Source organism: Coptis chinensis, chromosome 1 (genome assembly GCF_015680905.1).
Source record: "Coptis chinensis isolate HL-2020 chromosome 1, ASM1568090v1, whole genome shotgun sequence".
In the NCBI taxonomy this organism is placed as follows: Eukaryota; Viridiplantae; Streptophyta; class Magnoliopsida; order Ranunculales; family Ranunculaceae; genus Coptis; species Coptis chinensis.
Genome location: NC_141456.1, coordinates 83,791,853 through 83,810,155, shown reverse-complemented (window position 1 = coordinate 83,810,155; position 18,303 = coordinate 83,791,853). Strand labels below are relative to the sequence as shown.

Genomic DNA, 18,303 nt, shown 5'->3' with positions numbered 1-18,303 from the left:
AACCCTCCATCATCCCTCTCCATATAATCAACACCAAAGCGTTAATCTTGCAAGCAACGTTGTAGATGTCACTTAACTACACTTTTAGTGCGTCTACCCCACCCAAACATCCTTCCAAAAGGAAATGGTCTCACCAGAAAGATACGAAGTCACACTTTAATTAAATTTGTCCCAACCACTTGCTATTGCCCTCAAGAAAGTCCTCTCAAAGGGATTTCTTGGGATTTTCAAAGACCACTTGTTTTCCCCTCCTTGTACTCATCCACCGCCATTCTCTACCACAAATGTCCCTCTTTTATCCTGTATCTCGACTTTGCTAACAAGGCTCGATTCATCCGCCCCAAGCAATCTTCTTCCTTTACATCTTTATCTTCCTAACTGTATCGATACCCACCTTCGTGGCAAACGTCCATCGGTAGGGATCCCCACTTTATTTGCTTAATTTTTTTTTTATTTATTTATGGATAAGCAAGGTTGCTAGAAAGGTCCCCCCTTACCCCTTTCCATTACGAGAAAAGCTTGATTACATTCTCAAGATACTTTGTGCCAATTATATCCTCATAGACTATTTTTCTTGCACTTTATTTGCTTAAACAATAGGGCTAAGGCCCAAATTTGCAATATTATCAGGCTGAACGATTCAAATACCAATTCACTCATGTGTATAGGGTTGAACCTAGCCACATGGCTTGCCATTCATTTCTTTAATCTATGTCCCGATTCGTTTCTGTATAGACCCCTACTTTGTGGCTCATTAAGCCCACGAATCCAGCCCAATACTAGGCCTAGTCTAGCAGTTAAGCCACCCTAGCCCATCCAATAATTGGTTTATTCTTTCATATGTCCAGGTTCATTATTCAATTAGATAAAGACAAATCTATAAGAAATCAAATCTTTAATCATTTAACAAGACAAGTCCTCCATAGACTCTACTTTCTCTACCAATTCAATTCATAAAAAAAAAACATTCTCTCTCACAACAAGGAACTACGTTGAAACTTGATTCTGAGAAAAATAGATCTTGGGTATGTAGGCAACCAATCTCTTGGTTCAGTTTTATCACTCCTAACCTATAAATTTCTTCTGTTTTAGTGCAATCATCATTATACTACTCTCGTTCTATGATGCACGGATACGGCACTACGGCACTTTTGTTGTAATACCGGGTTGACACCAGTACGACACCGATACAGGTACGGAATACGGCACTGATACAGCTTAGTTAACACGAATCTTTAAAAAAAAAGGCGGATGGGGGAAAGAAGATAAGGAAGATTGAAAGAAGAAAAGGAAGAGATCTAGATCTGTTTCTTACCTTTTTTGTTTCTTTCAGCCCGATAATGGTGGAGAGAGAGTGAGAGACTATTGAATGTTTTATGGTGGTCAACCAAAAGACAACCTGTACACATGCGTGTTGCACGCAGCCACACATTAAGGAACACGTGACCACATTAATGGGTATATGAGCCCTTTGTTTAAGTCAGCCCATTGAAGCCCATTATAAGAAACTAAAGCCTGTACAACAAATCTAACCCATTACAATGAACTAAAGCCTGTACCACAAATCTGGCCCATTACAAAGATCTAAGGCTTGTAAAACATATCTTACCCATTTAATACCGACTTTCAGGCCCCTTTTATGTCTTTTTATAACAACAGAAGGTCCATTATGAAAAAAGAATTTATTGTAAAATAATATTAATAACAGAAAATAGCCATACCCGACTGCCGTACCCGTATCCTAAAATTTTAAAAATCCCGTATCGGTTCCCGAACCAGTATCCATGCATCATAGCTCTCGTTGTGTTAGAGACAAATTAGTGCTGAAACAGTTTCTTAATAAGGATATAAACCTGAATTAAGAGTCGTGTACAATTACAATTCAGCTCAAGAAATCTCTACCCTACAATATAAACACTGTTATTTCTTACAAAAAACAACGTTCTTGAGACTTGATTTCATCTAGGCAACCGTAAAGGTATGGTCTCACCATCAACATCACTTTCTCATTACTTTTATACATTAGCCATCTTTTTCGTCACCACTTTGTGTTTTGATCTTATTTGGTATAAACACTAACCTCGACACCCCACATGAATGCATATCCCTAGAAAGCTTTACAAAGTGTCTAGCCACACCCATAGGTATCATAAACAAAGAAAGGTAAACATCTATCTAATAAGATAGGGTTTTTTTTTTTCTCACTAAAGACAAAATAACACACAAAGGACGGTCCAGATCTGTTTGAGGAAAATCTAATGGTTGTTGTGCGCTGTATGCAAAATTTTATTCATGCCAAGTCGCGGTTCAATTCACCGTATGCGATTAACTCACCGTATGCGAATTTTTTTTGGGGAATTAACTCTACACCCTAACTTTCGTCACTTCTAAAGAAATGGTTTTAAACCATCGGTTCTTCCCAAATCGACGCTGCCCCAAATCTCCTCTCTCGAAAATTAAACCCTATAATCTCATCTCTCGAAAATCAAAAAGAAAGGCTTGAAACCATTACTTTAATTTTGACTTTAACCTTGGTCAGTTTCAAGTTGAATATTGAAGCAATCAAGGTATATATAACTTTATTTTCATTGTTTAAGAAATGGTGTCAAATTATGATTTTTATATGTCTTTTGTGTAGTGGTTGCTGTCGACTAAAGAAGGTGTTGTGCTTGTTGTCGAAAAGCGCATTACTTTGCCATTACTGGTAGTTTATTCGTTGGAATGGTTTTCCTTCCTCATTGAGCTATAGGCTAAATTATATAATTTTAAGTGAGATCGGGGATCTCTGTGTATGCATGATATGGTTAAAGACTAATAAGTTTGGAAAGTTTTTGGGCATAAAAATAAGTTGATTACATTGTTACTAGGTTGATTGATTCATTAAAAAAGCACGGAGGATTCCAGGAGGTATTGTTGTTTGCCGCTCCCTTTAATAGTGAAGAAATAGTCGAGTGGGACTTGGGATGTAACCAGGGGTTGGGAGCTTGCGGTCCAAAATTCTTTTGCTGAGATTTCCGTTAAAATTTCTGATGAAATATGACTTATTATTTGCATAAGTTGATTTATAGTCTTCAGATCATTGGTGTTGAATATATTGTATTTTATCCCAAGCGCTAGCATAAGTTGATTTATATTCTTCTCTATATCGTTGGTGTTGAATATATTGTGTTGATTATATTGAGTTTTATCCCAAGTGATTGATGTCATTGAATGTTTTCTTTTCTACCTTTTCGTTGGGGTTTTATACCCATCTTCTCACCTCATCGTCAAGCACTCGAACTCCCCTTATCAACTCGATTCCAAAATCCCCAAATCCCAAAAACTTTTGATTTTATCGGTCACATATTCTTAGTTATATATTTACCAGGCTTAGGTTCGTACTTCGTAGCTGGCTTGATTCTCTCAGTACACTTCTCACTATCTACCATTACTTTATATATTTGTTTATTGCTTTGGACTGCTTTATATTGGTGCTGTTTTCGTTAGATATTTGTCAATTATATATCAAACCTGAATAGAAAAAAGAAAAACATAGATTTGGCAAACTGTTTTACTTCATGTTATTAGTCAACACCATTTTTTTAGGCAGTATTTGAATTTTATTTTTTACTTCCAAGTGAGAGGATTGGAGTCAATAGCTTACAATAAGGCCTGTAGTTGTGTGGTTTTGTTCAGGAGAATATTCATGAGCTTTTTGAGTTTCACAGAAGTTGGTTAGAGCTCCCTTAAACCAATATTCCAAATATAATATTTCACCCGTTTTTGTTCTTAGGACTCCCCTTATTAAACCGTCATTTCAGTTATGATACCATTTAACTTTATGCATAATTTCCTTCCTAGGCAATCATGGTGAAAGAGCGAATTTGGGCTGTGAAAGAGCAAATTGCAACAGTATGAAATACTATTATGTGATTTCACTGTGTCATAACAGTATGAAATACTATTTGTCATAACAGTATGAAATATTATTATGTGATTTCACTTTGTATCACTTGAACATAGTCCCGAGTAACGAAATTGTTTTTTTTTACACACACCCACACATATATATATTTATCCAGTTACATATCTATCATTATATTGATTGTTTATGAGTACAACTATATCAACATATTAACGGGCGTATCTTAGGTCGCGACTTCTTAGTTAAAGTCTTTGAAATGTTGATAGGTTTTTGAAACTATACCCAATTGGATGTTATGACAGGATTTAGGTTTTTGAAATGTTGAAAATACAAAAGAGACTGCTGGATTTTTTTATTTTTGATACTCTTAATTGAAGACTCTCTCCCCTTATTTTCCTCATTCTGATATGTATTGAATTAATGAATGTGTAAGGGTATATGTAATGAGTTGGTTTGTGAGAAATGAAATGTATAGAATTGCAATAATTAAGCTCACTTGAGTATGCGTATGAAATGATTATGAAGTATAAAACTATTGGAAATGGTTATATTATCGATCCAATGCTACTATAGAGATGGTCTTTTGGGGTGTTGTTCAAAAGCAATGTGTCTAGGGTGCCGACTGGCACGGGCATTCACTAGTATGGAATAATACATAGTTGTACCCAAAGCTTTACCAAACTTAAATTTTATCGGAAAAAAAAAAAGAATACAAAAAAATAAAAAAGAATAATAATAATAATAATAATTGATTCAATGGAGTCATCAATGTACTTCATGTTGAATCCGAGGTGTAAAAGACTTGTACCGTTGACAGTTGTACCCAAAGAGCTTTTGTAAACCAACATATATGAAGTGCAAATAATACAAAAGACAAATGATATAATGAATACACATGGTAGGGAATTAGGGATCAAAAGTAACATACATGTGACGGCGAAAACGAAGATAAGTAGCCAGCACAAGCATGAAGTAGAGGACAATACACTGATGAAGATGAGGCCGCAACAATCTGAAATAGAAATCTAATGTTCGCTCTTAAGTTTAACATAAAAGTGGTGGAATGAAAATTACAAATAAGATTTGTAATTGCCTGAGATACAGCCTGCTGCACAAAGGGCTGTTGCCAGTGTGAGAAACCATTGTCAACAAGGTTTGAAGGAAAAACTGGAGGACGGAGTGCTACAAAATCCAAATTCAGTGTATTCAATACAATTATCAAATAAAGAAACCAAAAAGAAAATTGTACCACAACTACGTAGACCTTATAGAAATCTAAAATACTGATGTAATGTGATTGGCTAAAGCAACAATTCGCAAAACACAAGTTATTTACTATAAACCTTATAGAAATCTAAAATGCTGATGTAATGTGATTGGCTAAAGCAGCAATCCGCAAAACACCAGTTAGTTAGTATAAACCCCAAAACAACACATATGGCATCTAAGCTGGTTTCATTTTCAGACCAAGCACATTAACCATGGCTATCACTTCAATCAATTCGTAATCCAGCACTCATCGTATTTAATTTGTTCCTTCTGTAGATCAACTTATTTATTTCTTCACTAGAACACTAAACATGTCACCTTCATCTCTAGTGCTCCAAACTCCTTCCCAAATTGTTGACATTTTAGGGGTGTGCTAAACCAGTGTCCCTTTAATGTCACATATCAGACACATGCCAACAATTCTAAATTTCTATATGTACTTATTGTTAGAGCACCCCTTTACTGTATACATCTACTTTTTATTGTTTATTATACATGGTGTATACTCAGCAGATGTGACATGCCATACACGTCTCTTATGTACACGCCTGTAAATATCTCATCGAGAGGAGGGTAAAGCAAGCATTCATATTCTCTAAAACTTCTTGTGCTACAGTTATTTTAATATATAAACCGGTTTCTCCAGTTGTGCACCTGTATCGCACATTACAATCTACTGTGAAATCTCAACACTACATACATGGCATTTTTTTAATTTTATTTTTAATAGATATGATGTATTTGTTGATAAAACCAAAAGTATTACATCAACCTTAAGACATTAGCAAGAGAGTAAGAGACAAAAAGCCTAAGCCCCTATGAACCCCAAAGTCCCACCTAAAGTAGAACAAGTGCACCAACACCCTGACCCTCATTGTGTTAGCCCAACTGCCCAAGTACAGTTACCCGAAGGAACCTCAATTGTAGCTTCCTTCCTCCTGGGTTCCATCCCTGTCCTCATCAGCCTACCCATAGTCCTTCTGCCGTTTTGTTCCCCGCAACCTCACTAAAGGTCCTCCTATCACACCCCTCAGCATCATCTACTGCCTTGGTTCAGCCAAGTCACTCATTCACAGATAGAGAAGACCAAATAAAAGCCACTGACATCCTACCCGCTACATATATGGCATCAAACACGGTTTTTAATGCTCGCACCAAGCATATTGATCTTGACTATCATTTCCTTCGCAAACATGATACTACTGGCACTTAATGGGTTCAGTTTGCCCCTATTTTCACTAAATGGACTACACTAGCATCACTTTCAGCTCGGCGCTGTAAAGACCTACACAGACTACAAAGTTTGCAGTGGAGCATTCAGCCACTGTCCATTTAATCTCACAGGTTCGGCAACATGAGAAAATTTTCACTTACTTATTTCCATATTTGTACATTGCTAAACATTTGCAAGTTTTAGCCATAGACTTGGGGAAGTACTATCAAGTATCACGGAGACAAGCAGCATAATGTATAAATTCTTTTTATCCCTTCTTAAGTTCTAGAGACAACTTGAAATATAAATGAACTCTATAGCTTCATTTTAATCTCCGGGATGTATCTCAGGGAAAGTACCAAGACAAACTGAAAATGAAAATATACCTGGCAACAGTGCTTGTACCAGCGGCAGTAAAGACCAAAATTCAGCACTATTATCAGCCAACTTTCGGCAAAGAATGGGCTGAAATTCATCAAAGCAACATGAGAAGAAAATATACCAGAAATATGAATGCATAAGATGACAAGCGGGCTTTATCTGTTGCCAAGAATATTCCAATAAATTAACTAACCTGTGACGCACAAGCATAGAGAACATGTAAAATGCCTTCTTCCACTGCTCCAACATCCAAAACATTAAGATAGTTGGAATCCCACTGATCATCAGGAACCCTATATTCATCTCCAAACAAGCTTGAGTAATCTGCTAGAAGGATAGGATTAGATGCTTCAACTTTGGTTGTCTCAGCAGAATCAGATGATGTCAAATCACCATATGAGATTGGTGCTTCCAGTGATAAGCCTGGATCTATGAGTTTCTCTAGGACTCTGGAAGCCTATAAAACAGCACAGAACAGTAATTAGTCAGAACAACCTGATGGTTAGTAGATGCAAATTAGCAGTCAATGACCAAGTATATCTTCCAACACACCGTTCGACAAATAATTCCAAAGTGAGAATCTGTATATGCCCTTCGTAGTAGAATGAACACAGCATCTGGATGAAACACTATGGAACTCGCAGCAGGCTGAACAAAAGGTGATGGGCTGCGCGATCTCCTTGGCAGGGCCTGAACGCAATCAAAACAGTTACTAAGTTCCATCTACTAAACATTATTACCACATTCCACACTTTAACATACACATCCAACTATTGACATTTTATCAGTCACAATAAAGAAGTAAAAACAGAAATAAATTTCTATATCTCTTACCTTGAAAGATCAACCTCCTCCCCCTGTATGGGATAAACTCGGAAGAGGACAAAACATTTGTGTTTATTATGTTTGTAAGTGGGTGGCATTTTTAGTTATGGCCATTGACCTCTTCTTTGAGCAAAGATTCGCTCTATGCAATCTGAGGGTTGATGAGTCCTCTTCTAAGATAGAAGAATAAGCTCAGGATGCAAGGCACATGAGATGAGACTACTGTAACTGATCTCTTGATAAAGATTATATATCCTGGTATTTGAATAACGGGCTTTAACAATAAGAGATGTGGTACCTGTTAAACAGATTGCAGCTGCTTGTAATATGTAATACTATCTTGTTTCAGCCATGTTTTTTATTCTCAAACTTGTTGCCTTTTTGGTCAAATTCTATGGGGTTCAATCCCCTTTCATTCTAAAGGTGCAAACCACATTCATTCTAGCGGACAAGGGACTCGTCTTTCTATGTTCGAAATTTATGGAGCGGTCAGATACATCGTCCGGGGACTTTACGTTCCGATGGGGCTGCTTGCTTGGCCATGCATGATCGCAATGTTTTGCTTTAGTTTTTCTCAGTTGTAGCTTTTTCTTGTTTTGCTTTAGTTTTTCTCAATTGTAGCTTTTTCTTGTTTTGCTCTTGTATTTGTCTTTGCCTTTCTTGTATCTGAGCGGTCATCTTGACTTTATGATTATAAATATACACATTTCATTTTACCGATAAAAAAAAAAAAGGTATAAACCCAACTGTAGTTTTGTATAAGTACAATCTAGGGTCTTCATGCAGCAATTTGCATGGAAACTTGTTTATTAAAAGAATTACACAGAAAAGATCAGCAGATGCAGCACGCTTACCTCAAAATTAGACGAAACAGTTAAAGTTGCTACTTGGGTGCTCCTTGAAGCATCTGCATCAGGGACGTTTCCCGAGGCACGTGCAATTTGCCTACATTTCAACAAAAATAGCTTATTATACAACAGGTATAAGATGAGTATATGAAGCTCAAATAAAGATCACCCCTAACCAAGCATTCTGGTCATGTTCTGGCAATGTTCTTGTTGTTGAGAACCACTTGCCCTAAAAGCTTGAACTTGTAGAGGGAGGCTTCGACATTGTATACAAGGGGGTCCAACACATGGTAGGCACATACCATACCACAAACATGGAGTGGAAATTTGCTAACACTCCAACAATGGGATCACGGGTCAAACACATACAAGAACACTTGTCTTAAGACAAACATTAATATTTTCTTTAGACGGATGTCACCTATTGATAACACAGGGAAGCGATTAAAACTCAACAACTAGGTGACAGAAGAACTAGTCACAAAACTTTCGAGCAAAACTAGAAGCAAGAGGCATGAACATAATTAACCGATAATGAGGTGTCCAACTATTACAGTATTGAAGGAGTTGTTAGGTAGATTTAAGGTTGCTTGTAAAGCAATGAAAATGAACCTACACTAACACATAAATCCCATAAACTACTTGGAAACAATCTTAAACCTAAGTCACGTTCACGGATAAGGTTGTCAATGTCCAACATGGTGACCTATATGAAGTAGGACACGGGGACACAACTAACTGAAAAGAGAACTATTACTATTCTTTAGCAACACAACTAATTCTTAGGCTCAAGACCTTACAAAGCGCCTCCTCACAAACTGGGCTATTAAATCGTTGAGTACTCGCCGAGTAATCGGTGAGTACTCGCTACTCGCTACTTAGCCGACTCGACTAACAATTTAATCTCCGATCACAATCGGCCTCGAAAACTCCCCGAGTACTCGGCCGATTAGGCCCGATTAGCTAATTAGCCAAGTAATTGTATTCATTATTTCAACTATTTCAATGTTAAACATTGAACTCGACATTTCGCCGATTCGACCAACCCTTGATTCTGTAAAGTTCTACACTTTAATCATATTTATTTTAGTTGATTGAGTGTTTTAATTGTTTATTGATTGATTGGGTTCTTAATTGGCTTCATTATGTTGGTATTTCAAAGTTAAATATATTTAATAATTATTTGTAAAAAAAATATAATGTTATGAAAAATCGTCCGATTAATCCTGATTAATCCCCGACCGATTACACCTACTCACTACTCGCTCTTCAAACGAGTAGTGACTGAGTAGTGATTTAACTGCATAGCTCACAAATAAAAAACTATGAAAGTGGCATGGAGTTGTAATTATGTTAAAAGATTATTTTCTTAGTCTTTTAGGGTATAAAAGAAACCCTAGTTTGAGATCGGATGCATAATGTGTCCATGTGTCTGACACAGATTTTTTGAAGAATATGAAGTGTCCATGTTACTTAGTCTTAAACTAATTTGGACTAAAAGATACGAGATTAAAAACTAAATTGAAAAGGAACTCCAAAATTGAGTTGAATAGTTCAAATAATTGTTACCATGGTTAGAGACTTAGAGCTACTGCTGCAGAAAAATTCAAAAAATCGCATATGATGAGCTAGATCAGTCTTCCCTTTACTTCGTCCACAAATTTGACTTGGCACACTTGTACAAAAGGGAGGTCTGACTTGATGTCGGTCCATTCCATAGACAAATGTATTTCAAATATAATCTAATTTGGCGAACCTTTTGAATCCAGTTAGCAATGTTTCACTACCATATTCTTGACATGTGGAGACCCAATTTATTTATAAAAAGTCCTGTCATAACTTGTGAGTCACGCAGAGAGGCGAAAGGATGTACGGAAGTATGCTTGCTCTCACTCCTATGCAAAGCTCAGCTGGTTCAAACATTTTACCTTTATAATAAAACTTCAAATCTGCCTGAATCACTTTCTTTATCAGTTACAATATCATTCGTTCACTATCAAACAAGACACTGTGACAATGTGCATAAGGGAGACATTTGCAGACTAATAATACCAATAGCAGAAGTATATCTTCCTCTAAGAAAGGTGAAGCACCAACAATTGGGGCATCGGCTATAGATACTGTTGAACAGAAACTGAAATTATAGATATATCTCTCTATCACTATCCTAAAACTTCAGTAAACCAGTTCAGAGCATTCAATTGGGGAAGTTTTCAACACTTGAAAATCACATTGAAAATCCTTCAACGCATCCAGATAAACCTTCTAATACCTGATAAAACGTTGCCTTCTAATGGATAAAACAGGTGATGCAGGGAGCATAGAATTAAATTAATTTTATTTACTTTGTTTATTTTAAAAAAGTAATATCTTGTTTTATTTAGAAATAGAATGGTTACTACTATAGTTTCCTAGTTAAATTAGGATTAGGAGTTGTTTTTAGGAATTGAAGACTTCGTTTGTTTCGAACCCCAAAATTGGGTTTTGTTTAATTAAAACTCATTGGTATTTATCATCTAAGTTTGCTCCGCCTTCCATATACGTCAAGGTGTCCACAAAAGTTTGTTAGATATGCGGGAGCTACAATTTTCAGCAGTGACAGGGACAAAATTTTGTGTAGTGATGTTAGCGTGAATATTTTTGTCATGTCTTGAAGAGGACAAGGAGGCCTTCTTTATAAAAAAAAAACACACACACACATTGTGCTACAATATCTAAATAACTATGTAAACCCCCTATGGATAAACAAAATAACACAACATTCACGGGACAAAACAAGAAGTGAGCGAACGACAGCAATAACGAGACAAAACAAGAAGTGACCTTTCGCTCACAATATGAAGGATTGGATACAATGGGCCAGCGATCATGGCAAGAAAATGAATATGAGATTCTGCAGCCTCTGAAAAACAGGTGAGATCGGCCTGTACAGTAACACAACAATAAGAACAAAGATACCGCAGGATCATTGAAAAAAGTCCAGTAAAAACATTTATAAATATACCTCAAGTTGGGGGAGGAACACCAGCAATCTTTTTGTAATGTCTTGAAGCAACTAAACACTATTGAGGATTAGAAGTCATGGACATATGATGATAGGGAAATAAAGAAAACTGAAAGGAAAGAAAATGTTAAAAAAACCACCTGAAGATGCATATTTTGAGCATCTTGTTTGTGTGCAACGATATGTGGCAAAAGATGATTTACAACTGGTTGAAATTCTGGCTCCAGACCAGTTATCGAAACACCAATCAGCTGCCATGGCAGGACACTCTTAAATAAATTTAATAATAGCTTATGGAAAAAGCACAAAGCAAATAAAAAATGCACAAACTCCGATGAGACCAACAATAATATAACGAATGGTGTACAAAATGCAAAAGATTTAACAAAACTATGAAGGCTGAACAACCATGTTGCATGGACACACCATATTTTTTAAAATAATCCCTGTTGGACACGACACAGACGCATATTGTATGTGAAATACCTCAGTTTTTTATATTTTTCCATGTTAGACACTTCGTATCCGTGTATGGACACACGTGTTTGTTCCAATGCAACTTAGATCTAAAACCATCTGCAAATTGACTGACCACCTTTAATATCCAAAACAAGCCTAGGCAAACCTAGAAAATAAGAAAAACCTCCTTGCGGGCCGAGAGCCTGACCAGGAGAGCATGTGATACCAAACTCTTTCATTTATTTTTTTGCTCACACACTGCCACCTTATTACCCCAAGCTTCCTTTAACCTCAAACATGCACTTAATCAATAAGCATCTCCCGTAAGACCATGCAACGCTATCAGAAAATGGATACTTGTCGTGGACACTTGTAATTTTTTGTTTGATGTTGAGATTTTGGAAAACTTTCTTTTTAGGATAATTAATGTACACATGTTTGGAATTTACGATTTTTAGTGTTATGAATTTTGAGTTGCTTTTTTAATAAATTGCATATCTCCGCCACTGCTTGGACTTGCTTTTAGCTCACAATGGAAAGCCCAAGTATAATGTAGGAAAGACATCTACCTCACAACCTAACACACTAGAAATATCACCCAACCTTTCCACCATCCCCACAACATAGATCTTCAACTTCGACAAATTGATTCTAATCCCAGAGGCCAACTCAAACCAACCAAGTAAGTTTTTAAGTGCTTTAGAATTTTTCATCGTCACACTTGTGAAGAACAAGGTATCATCTGCAAATTGGACATGTGAGATGGATATAGAACCAACATACTTGTCATCTTACTAAGTACCTTGATAATCAAGACAAATAGAAAGATGATAAAGGGTCACCTAGACTCATTCCTCTAGAATTCCGAAGAAACAATGTGGAACTCCATTGATGAGAGTGGAAAACCGCGCCATAGACCCATACACAAGCCCATCTTCTCCACCTAGCTCCAAACCACATCTTCTCCATATCAAAATCCAAGTCCACGTAGGCTTTCATGATATTCCCCTTGAGAATCATATCTACACCACCCAATTTTTCTTTCGAATCAATTATCTCATCTACAACTAAGGAACAATCACGTATTTGTCTTTTTCTAACAAATGCATTTTAGTGATGATTGGCTTTCATCCTTTGTAGCAAGAACTTTAGTGATGATTTTGTACAAAGATCCAAAAAGACTAATAGCTATAATAGTCTTTTAACTCCTCCGCTCTTTCTTTCTTTGGGATAAGGGTAATAAAGCCGTATTAAAGAGCCAATCTAGGTAGTTATCCCCATAAAACTCCTCTACCACCTTCATCACATGACGCTTTAATAAGTGCCCATACCTCTTGAAAAATGCAAGAAAAACCCATCCGGGCAAGTACTTTATCCCCACCAAGCATATCCAGTGCCTCTTTCACCTCTTGTTTAAGATTTGCCCTAAATGAGTACTTGTTCTATTGGAGTAATACAACTTTTCCTTGAGAATCGATGTTCTAAAAATTGGCATAGGCTTCTTTTCATTGAAAAAAATGGTTGGGTTGACAACCGGGATCAAAGAATAAAAAATTTTAAAAACAAGAAAACCATTAAAAGAAAAGAGCTCAACAAGACCACACAAACTACAAAATACGAAACAATAAAAGCTTATGAAAAATCAAACTTAAAAGTGAGCAAATTCATTTTATATAAACAGAATTTTCATTAGTGTATTTTAGAAAAAAAAAACTGCATAGACGACGCATTGCAACTAGCCTGGGCCTCTAATTGTTTAGGAAAGTTGGGCGATTAGAAAAAAAAAATAATGATAAAAAGCCCAACAAAAAAAGACTTGAAAAACGCATAAAAGGATATCCAATTGGCCCAAACCCCTTAATCTTTAAATCACTTTGTCTCGTCCCTCCTTCAATTCAACTATAGAGCATGCTCCTCACAAGCACCAGCCTACCCCTTCTGAAGAAAACCTGCAGCTTCAAATTTCTAGCTTTCTAATGAACCACTAAACCACGGATCCCAGATGGTCAATGATCTTTAGCGGAACTAAAGGAATACCCATGTATAAACATGGGTAGATTCACGTATAAACACTCATTCTTAGAATCTACACCTTAAAGTTAACCACATTATTATTCTAAAGACATTCTAATCATTTTAACTTGAAAAACGGAAGGTCTTTATACAACAATATAGCCCTCTTTTTTTTTTTTTTTGATCGGTAAATAGATATTTCATTGATATAAAAATATAAAAACATAGAAATAGCCCTCTTTGCATCCTAAGCTAGATAATATCAAATTATCATTACAAAGGAACGCAATTTTATCAACATAACCCTATCATCCAAACAAGTTTAACAAAACAAAAAGAGAAGAGACATAAAAGAACATAAACTTAAAGTTCACAGGAACCTTTCGCATTAAAGCCTGTGTTACATGGGTAAATCCATAAATGAACTCATACCAGGCGGCGAGTCAAAGAAGGATTTAGTAAACCCTTTTGTTTAGTGGGTGGTGCACTACAAACCGCAGGACTACATCAAAATTACATCATGTGATCCAAATTAAGATCCTCACAGCGTACACCTCTCATCCTAATATCAGAAAATGCTAAAACCCATATTATTTATTTCACAGTATAAAAGACTTTGTAAATGGTGGAAGGGGAGAAATCCTAAGACTTTTAAATACAAAGATTTAACAATGTCATATTTTACAGACCCACCCATGACAAGAAGGGAATAAGAAGTCCTAAGTTACCACCCCCTTGGGCCACTTTCACACCTCTCAAAAGAAAATGCCCCCATAGCAGAGCATTATAACTGAAATGTGACCAAATTTTATGCAGTAAAAGTAAAGCTCATGCCTATAGATTAAGAGAAAGGAGACGTTATTCTTAACATGCTCTCAAACCCCACACCAGTCGAGAAAAAATCTAAAATGTAATAAACACTAGACCATCTACCAAGATATCTTTAAGTCTACCGTACAATAAAAAGGACCAACATTTGTTCAGCTATTTTGATTTGGATCTGTCTTTTAAACCTCAAGGCCCATTATAGGGCTCGCTAAAAGAAGTGAAAATTAGTAAAAGATACCACGCCAGTTAGTCTCACCTAATGAAAAACGAGTCAAACTATCTACTTGTGCACACTCTTACAGGCTTTCGCATAAATCATACCATAATAAATGCCCTATTAGTTCCCTACATGGGATGATAAAATCATGGCATACCTCCAACATAAACCTACAATATTTCCAGCTCAGTACAATAATCCTTAAATAATCCATCAAATGCAAGTGAGCGAAAAAACTATTCTCAAAAGATGAGCCCAAAATAAAAACCAAATCACCTGGATGAAAAATATAGCTATAGGATTCCCCCTTAAACAAGATATTCTCACATAGCGGCATGGGGTATAGGTCATAGGGTACATCATGTCACGACGAGGTGCTTCACAACGAGGACGAACTTTCACAAATGCCTCAGGCTGCAAATAAAGCAAATACCAAATATGTGGATTAAAAATACCAATTTAAGCATGCTTGGAAAAATAAAAATATAAGTCAAGTTCAAAATTACAAGCATCTAAGCTCTGGTAGTAATGGTGGTGATGAAAACAGTTGTAGGAGTGGTCAAGTGGTGACTATGGTGGTAGTAGTGGTAGTAGTCGTAGAGTGGTCTTGTGGTGACTTTGGTTGTGATCTACGTTATCGAAGGGAACTGTTATATTTTCGTTTATGAGAAAATAAACATCAAAGTTGTGTTTGTCTAGTGTATTGGAAAATTCTCTCGTGCAAAATTCTTGGATTTTGGATTAAATCTTTGTACTTCTTCTTTAAAAGTGATTGTTGTTCTTTTTGATCCCTTGTGCCGGCTTTAATGATGCAATTAAAACTAAGAAGAATTAGTTTAGGTTCATTAATGCCATTTAAAAACTGAACGAAGGAATATTTGAAAATTAACATCTCGACTCCACGAGCATACTGAGAAATTGCTCTAGCACCGGAACTTGATCTAATCAATTTTCTTAAGAGCGGTGTTAATAATTTAAATAATTATTCAAAAAAAAATCCTAATTTAAAAGAGAAACATGTTGTAAAAGTTTCCTACACGACGGAAACACATAATCGTTAAAACCTGCCCTCACTTTATCTTCTTTCCCAAGGAAGATATGTTTTACATCATAGTCACAGCAAGAAGATACGCCTAAAAGATTACGTCATCCATCAAAGTCTATTGAATGCATTAGCAAAGCATGCAAGACAGTAATATTTCAAAGGCATTAAATCCGGCTGGCCAATCCGCTAACCTTGTAACGCAAACCAACTGCAATTTCCCATTCAAGAACAGATTTGTTATAAATTCGTATATGCGATAAAAGGCAAGGCTCCTGCAAAAGGTCAAACATAATAAAGAAAGCATCAACTATATATATAGCAACATAGCAGAATTTAACATTTAAAATTAGATTCCTCAGCTGGCACGTGAGTGGAGCATAGCATCCTCTGTAGTGTTCTGAAGAGTAAAAGTTTTACTTTTTGCATAGTTATAGGCATAGGCATAGATGAAGGAGTACGTACGTCGAGTTCTAGAAGAATCCACTCTTTGGTGTTGGTAGCAGTGGACCAGTGAGTACGAAGATCGGTGTCGAGTACGTGACTGGATTTCTGAGTTGGTGATTCACGTGACGTCCCTTTTATTTTGTATGTCAACGCCTTCACACGCGGCTCCAACTCCAACTCCATTTCCATTCTCACTTTCTTTTCTTTCACCTCATTTTTTTTATTTACTAGGGTTCAGTCTTCAGTGTCACGAACTGGTCGGGATGTCACGTGGGCCGGGCTTTGTCCAAAAGCCCCAAGTGCCTAGCTAACAACAACATTCAAGCTCCTAATACTAATTGTGAGTGGATCCAACTCATGAGATTATGCAACAGAAACACAATGGAGGCTGAGATCTATATAACGAGGGGTCTTTACATATATTGTACTATAAATTACCCGTGAGGCGTTTAATTTCATTCAATTACTAAGTGAGAAATAGAAAGTTAAAGCAATATACTTGCATTTCAGACTAAATCTCACCATCAAATACAATATAATTCATTCCATTTAGTATTACAATTGAGTGTAATTTAATTATTAGTACTTTGGTGTATTACTTGGTGCACCGTAATTATTTCATATGCCATACTTGATCTTATTGTTTAGCATGGATGAAGATTGAACTATTGATGGGGACTTCAGCAAATCAGCATACCACTAATTACATTGCAAAAAATCTATTTGGACTCTCTTAATAACTCTTTAAGGTCTCCATATCTTAAGTGGTATCCAAATTATATTTATCTCTTTCTAAAAATAAAAATAAAACAAAAATAGAAACAAATAAATAACTAAAAACTTATCTAATTAAATAGCTAAAACCCAATATAATAACAAAATAATTACCTATATTTCCACAAACAAAAAAAGAAATAAAATACCAATGCCTAAAAAAGTCAACTTCTTCATTATACCCTCTAGTTCTTGTTACAAAGTTCACTTTTTATCACTTTAGTTTATATTAATTTTGAATAGAGAAAAAAAAAATTGTATGTTCTCTATCTATTGACTACTTAAACAAATGTGTTGGAGAAAGATGAATTAGACATGGAAAATGAATGATCTAAATATGAAAATGGTGTGACTGAAGATGAAGATGTAGTAGAAAAGAAAATTAATTCAACTTTTTTTGGTATTAAGATTTTTTTTTTTCTTTATTTTTTTTGTTTGTGGAAATATTGGCAAGTTTACTGATTTATTTGTTACTATTTATGGTTTTAGTTATTTAATTAGATAAGTTATTTCTCTTTTTTGAAAGAGAAAGTGGGATTTGGATGCCACGTAGTAAATGGAGTCCCAAGGGAGTTATAGAGGGAGTCTGTGTAGAAGCGCTCCGCCTAATTACATTATTATATTTTTCATTTTTTTTAGTCATGTAGCTAGGTTTCCTTTTCAGCTTTTCCTTTAACAATGATGTTTCCTAATTCGATTAAACCTCACATGTTTAGTTAATTTTCCTTTTAACATTCGTTATGTACTCATTAAATCGTCTTATACTATTAGTTACGTTCTTTCCTTATTCAATTAAATATCAGACTCTTAGTTATCAAAACAATCGATTAAAGTAAGATATGTGACATGTAAAGTAAAGAATAATAAATTCCTAATAATTCGGTTATTTGTTGCACTGTTTCCTAATAATTCGAACATATCTTGAGGCAATATATTTGATCTCACTCGATCACAAATTAACTTCTCATATTAAATCTGAACCACCACTCAACAATAGAATACCTCGAGATCAGTCTTCTCTGTTATGTATTGTATATGATAAGAAAAGAATTGTAAACGAAGGTTTGGAAACGTTTCTC

At 35.7% G+C, this 18,303-nt stretch overlaps 1 protein-coding gene across 4 annotated transcripts in view; it reads right to left on the bottom strand.

The window, feature by feature from the left end:
• The window catches only part of LOC147525516 (uncharacterized), a 44,490-nt gene extending 27,816 nt beyond the window's left edge, over positions 1-16,674 (bottom strand). For 2 of the 4 annotated variants that reach the window (XM_086607779.1, XM_086607789.1), the window contains exons 1-12: positions 16,469-16,673; positions 16,198-16,278; positions 15,238-15,375; positions 11,585-11,695; positions 11,445-11,495; positions 11,264-11,364; positions 8,447-8,537; positions 7,320-7,457; positions 6,961-7,224; positions 6,773-6,851; positions 4,998-5,086; positions 4,833-4,916 (exon numbers count right to left, since the gene is read on the bottom strand). In XM_086607779.1, the coding sequence (XP_086463905.1) occupies positions 4,833-4,916; positions 4,998-5,086; positions 6,773-6,851; positions 6,961-7,224; positions 7,320-7,457; positions 8,447-8,537; positions 11,264-11,364; positions 11,445-11,495; positions 11,585-11,695; positions 15,238-15,375; positions 16,198-16,278; positions 16,469-16,639 (1,398 nt within the window). In that variant the 5' untranslated portion in view covers positions 16,640-16,673. Of the gene's footprint in view, positions 1-4,832; positions 4,917-4,997; positions 5,087-6,772; positions 6,852-6,960; positions 7,225-7,319; positions 7,458-8,446; positions 8,538-11,263; positions 11,365-11,444; positions 11,503-11,584; positions 11,696-15,237; positions 15,376-16,197; positions 16,279-16,468 lie in introns of all 4 variants that reach the window. The other 2 variants (XR_015221873.1, XM_086607800.1) reach the window with 2 other exon arrangements.
• Between the last annotated feature and the right edge of the window lie 1,629 nt (positions 16,675-18,303).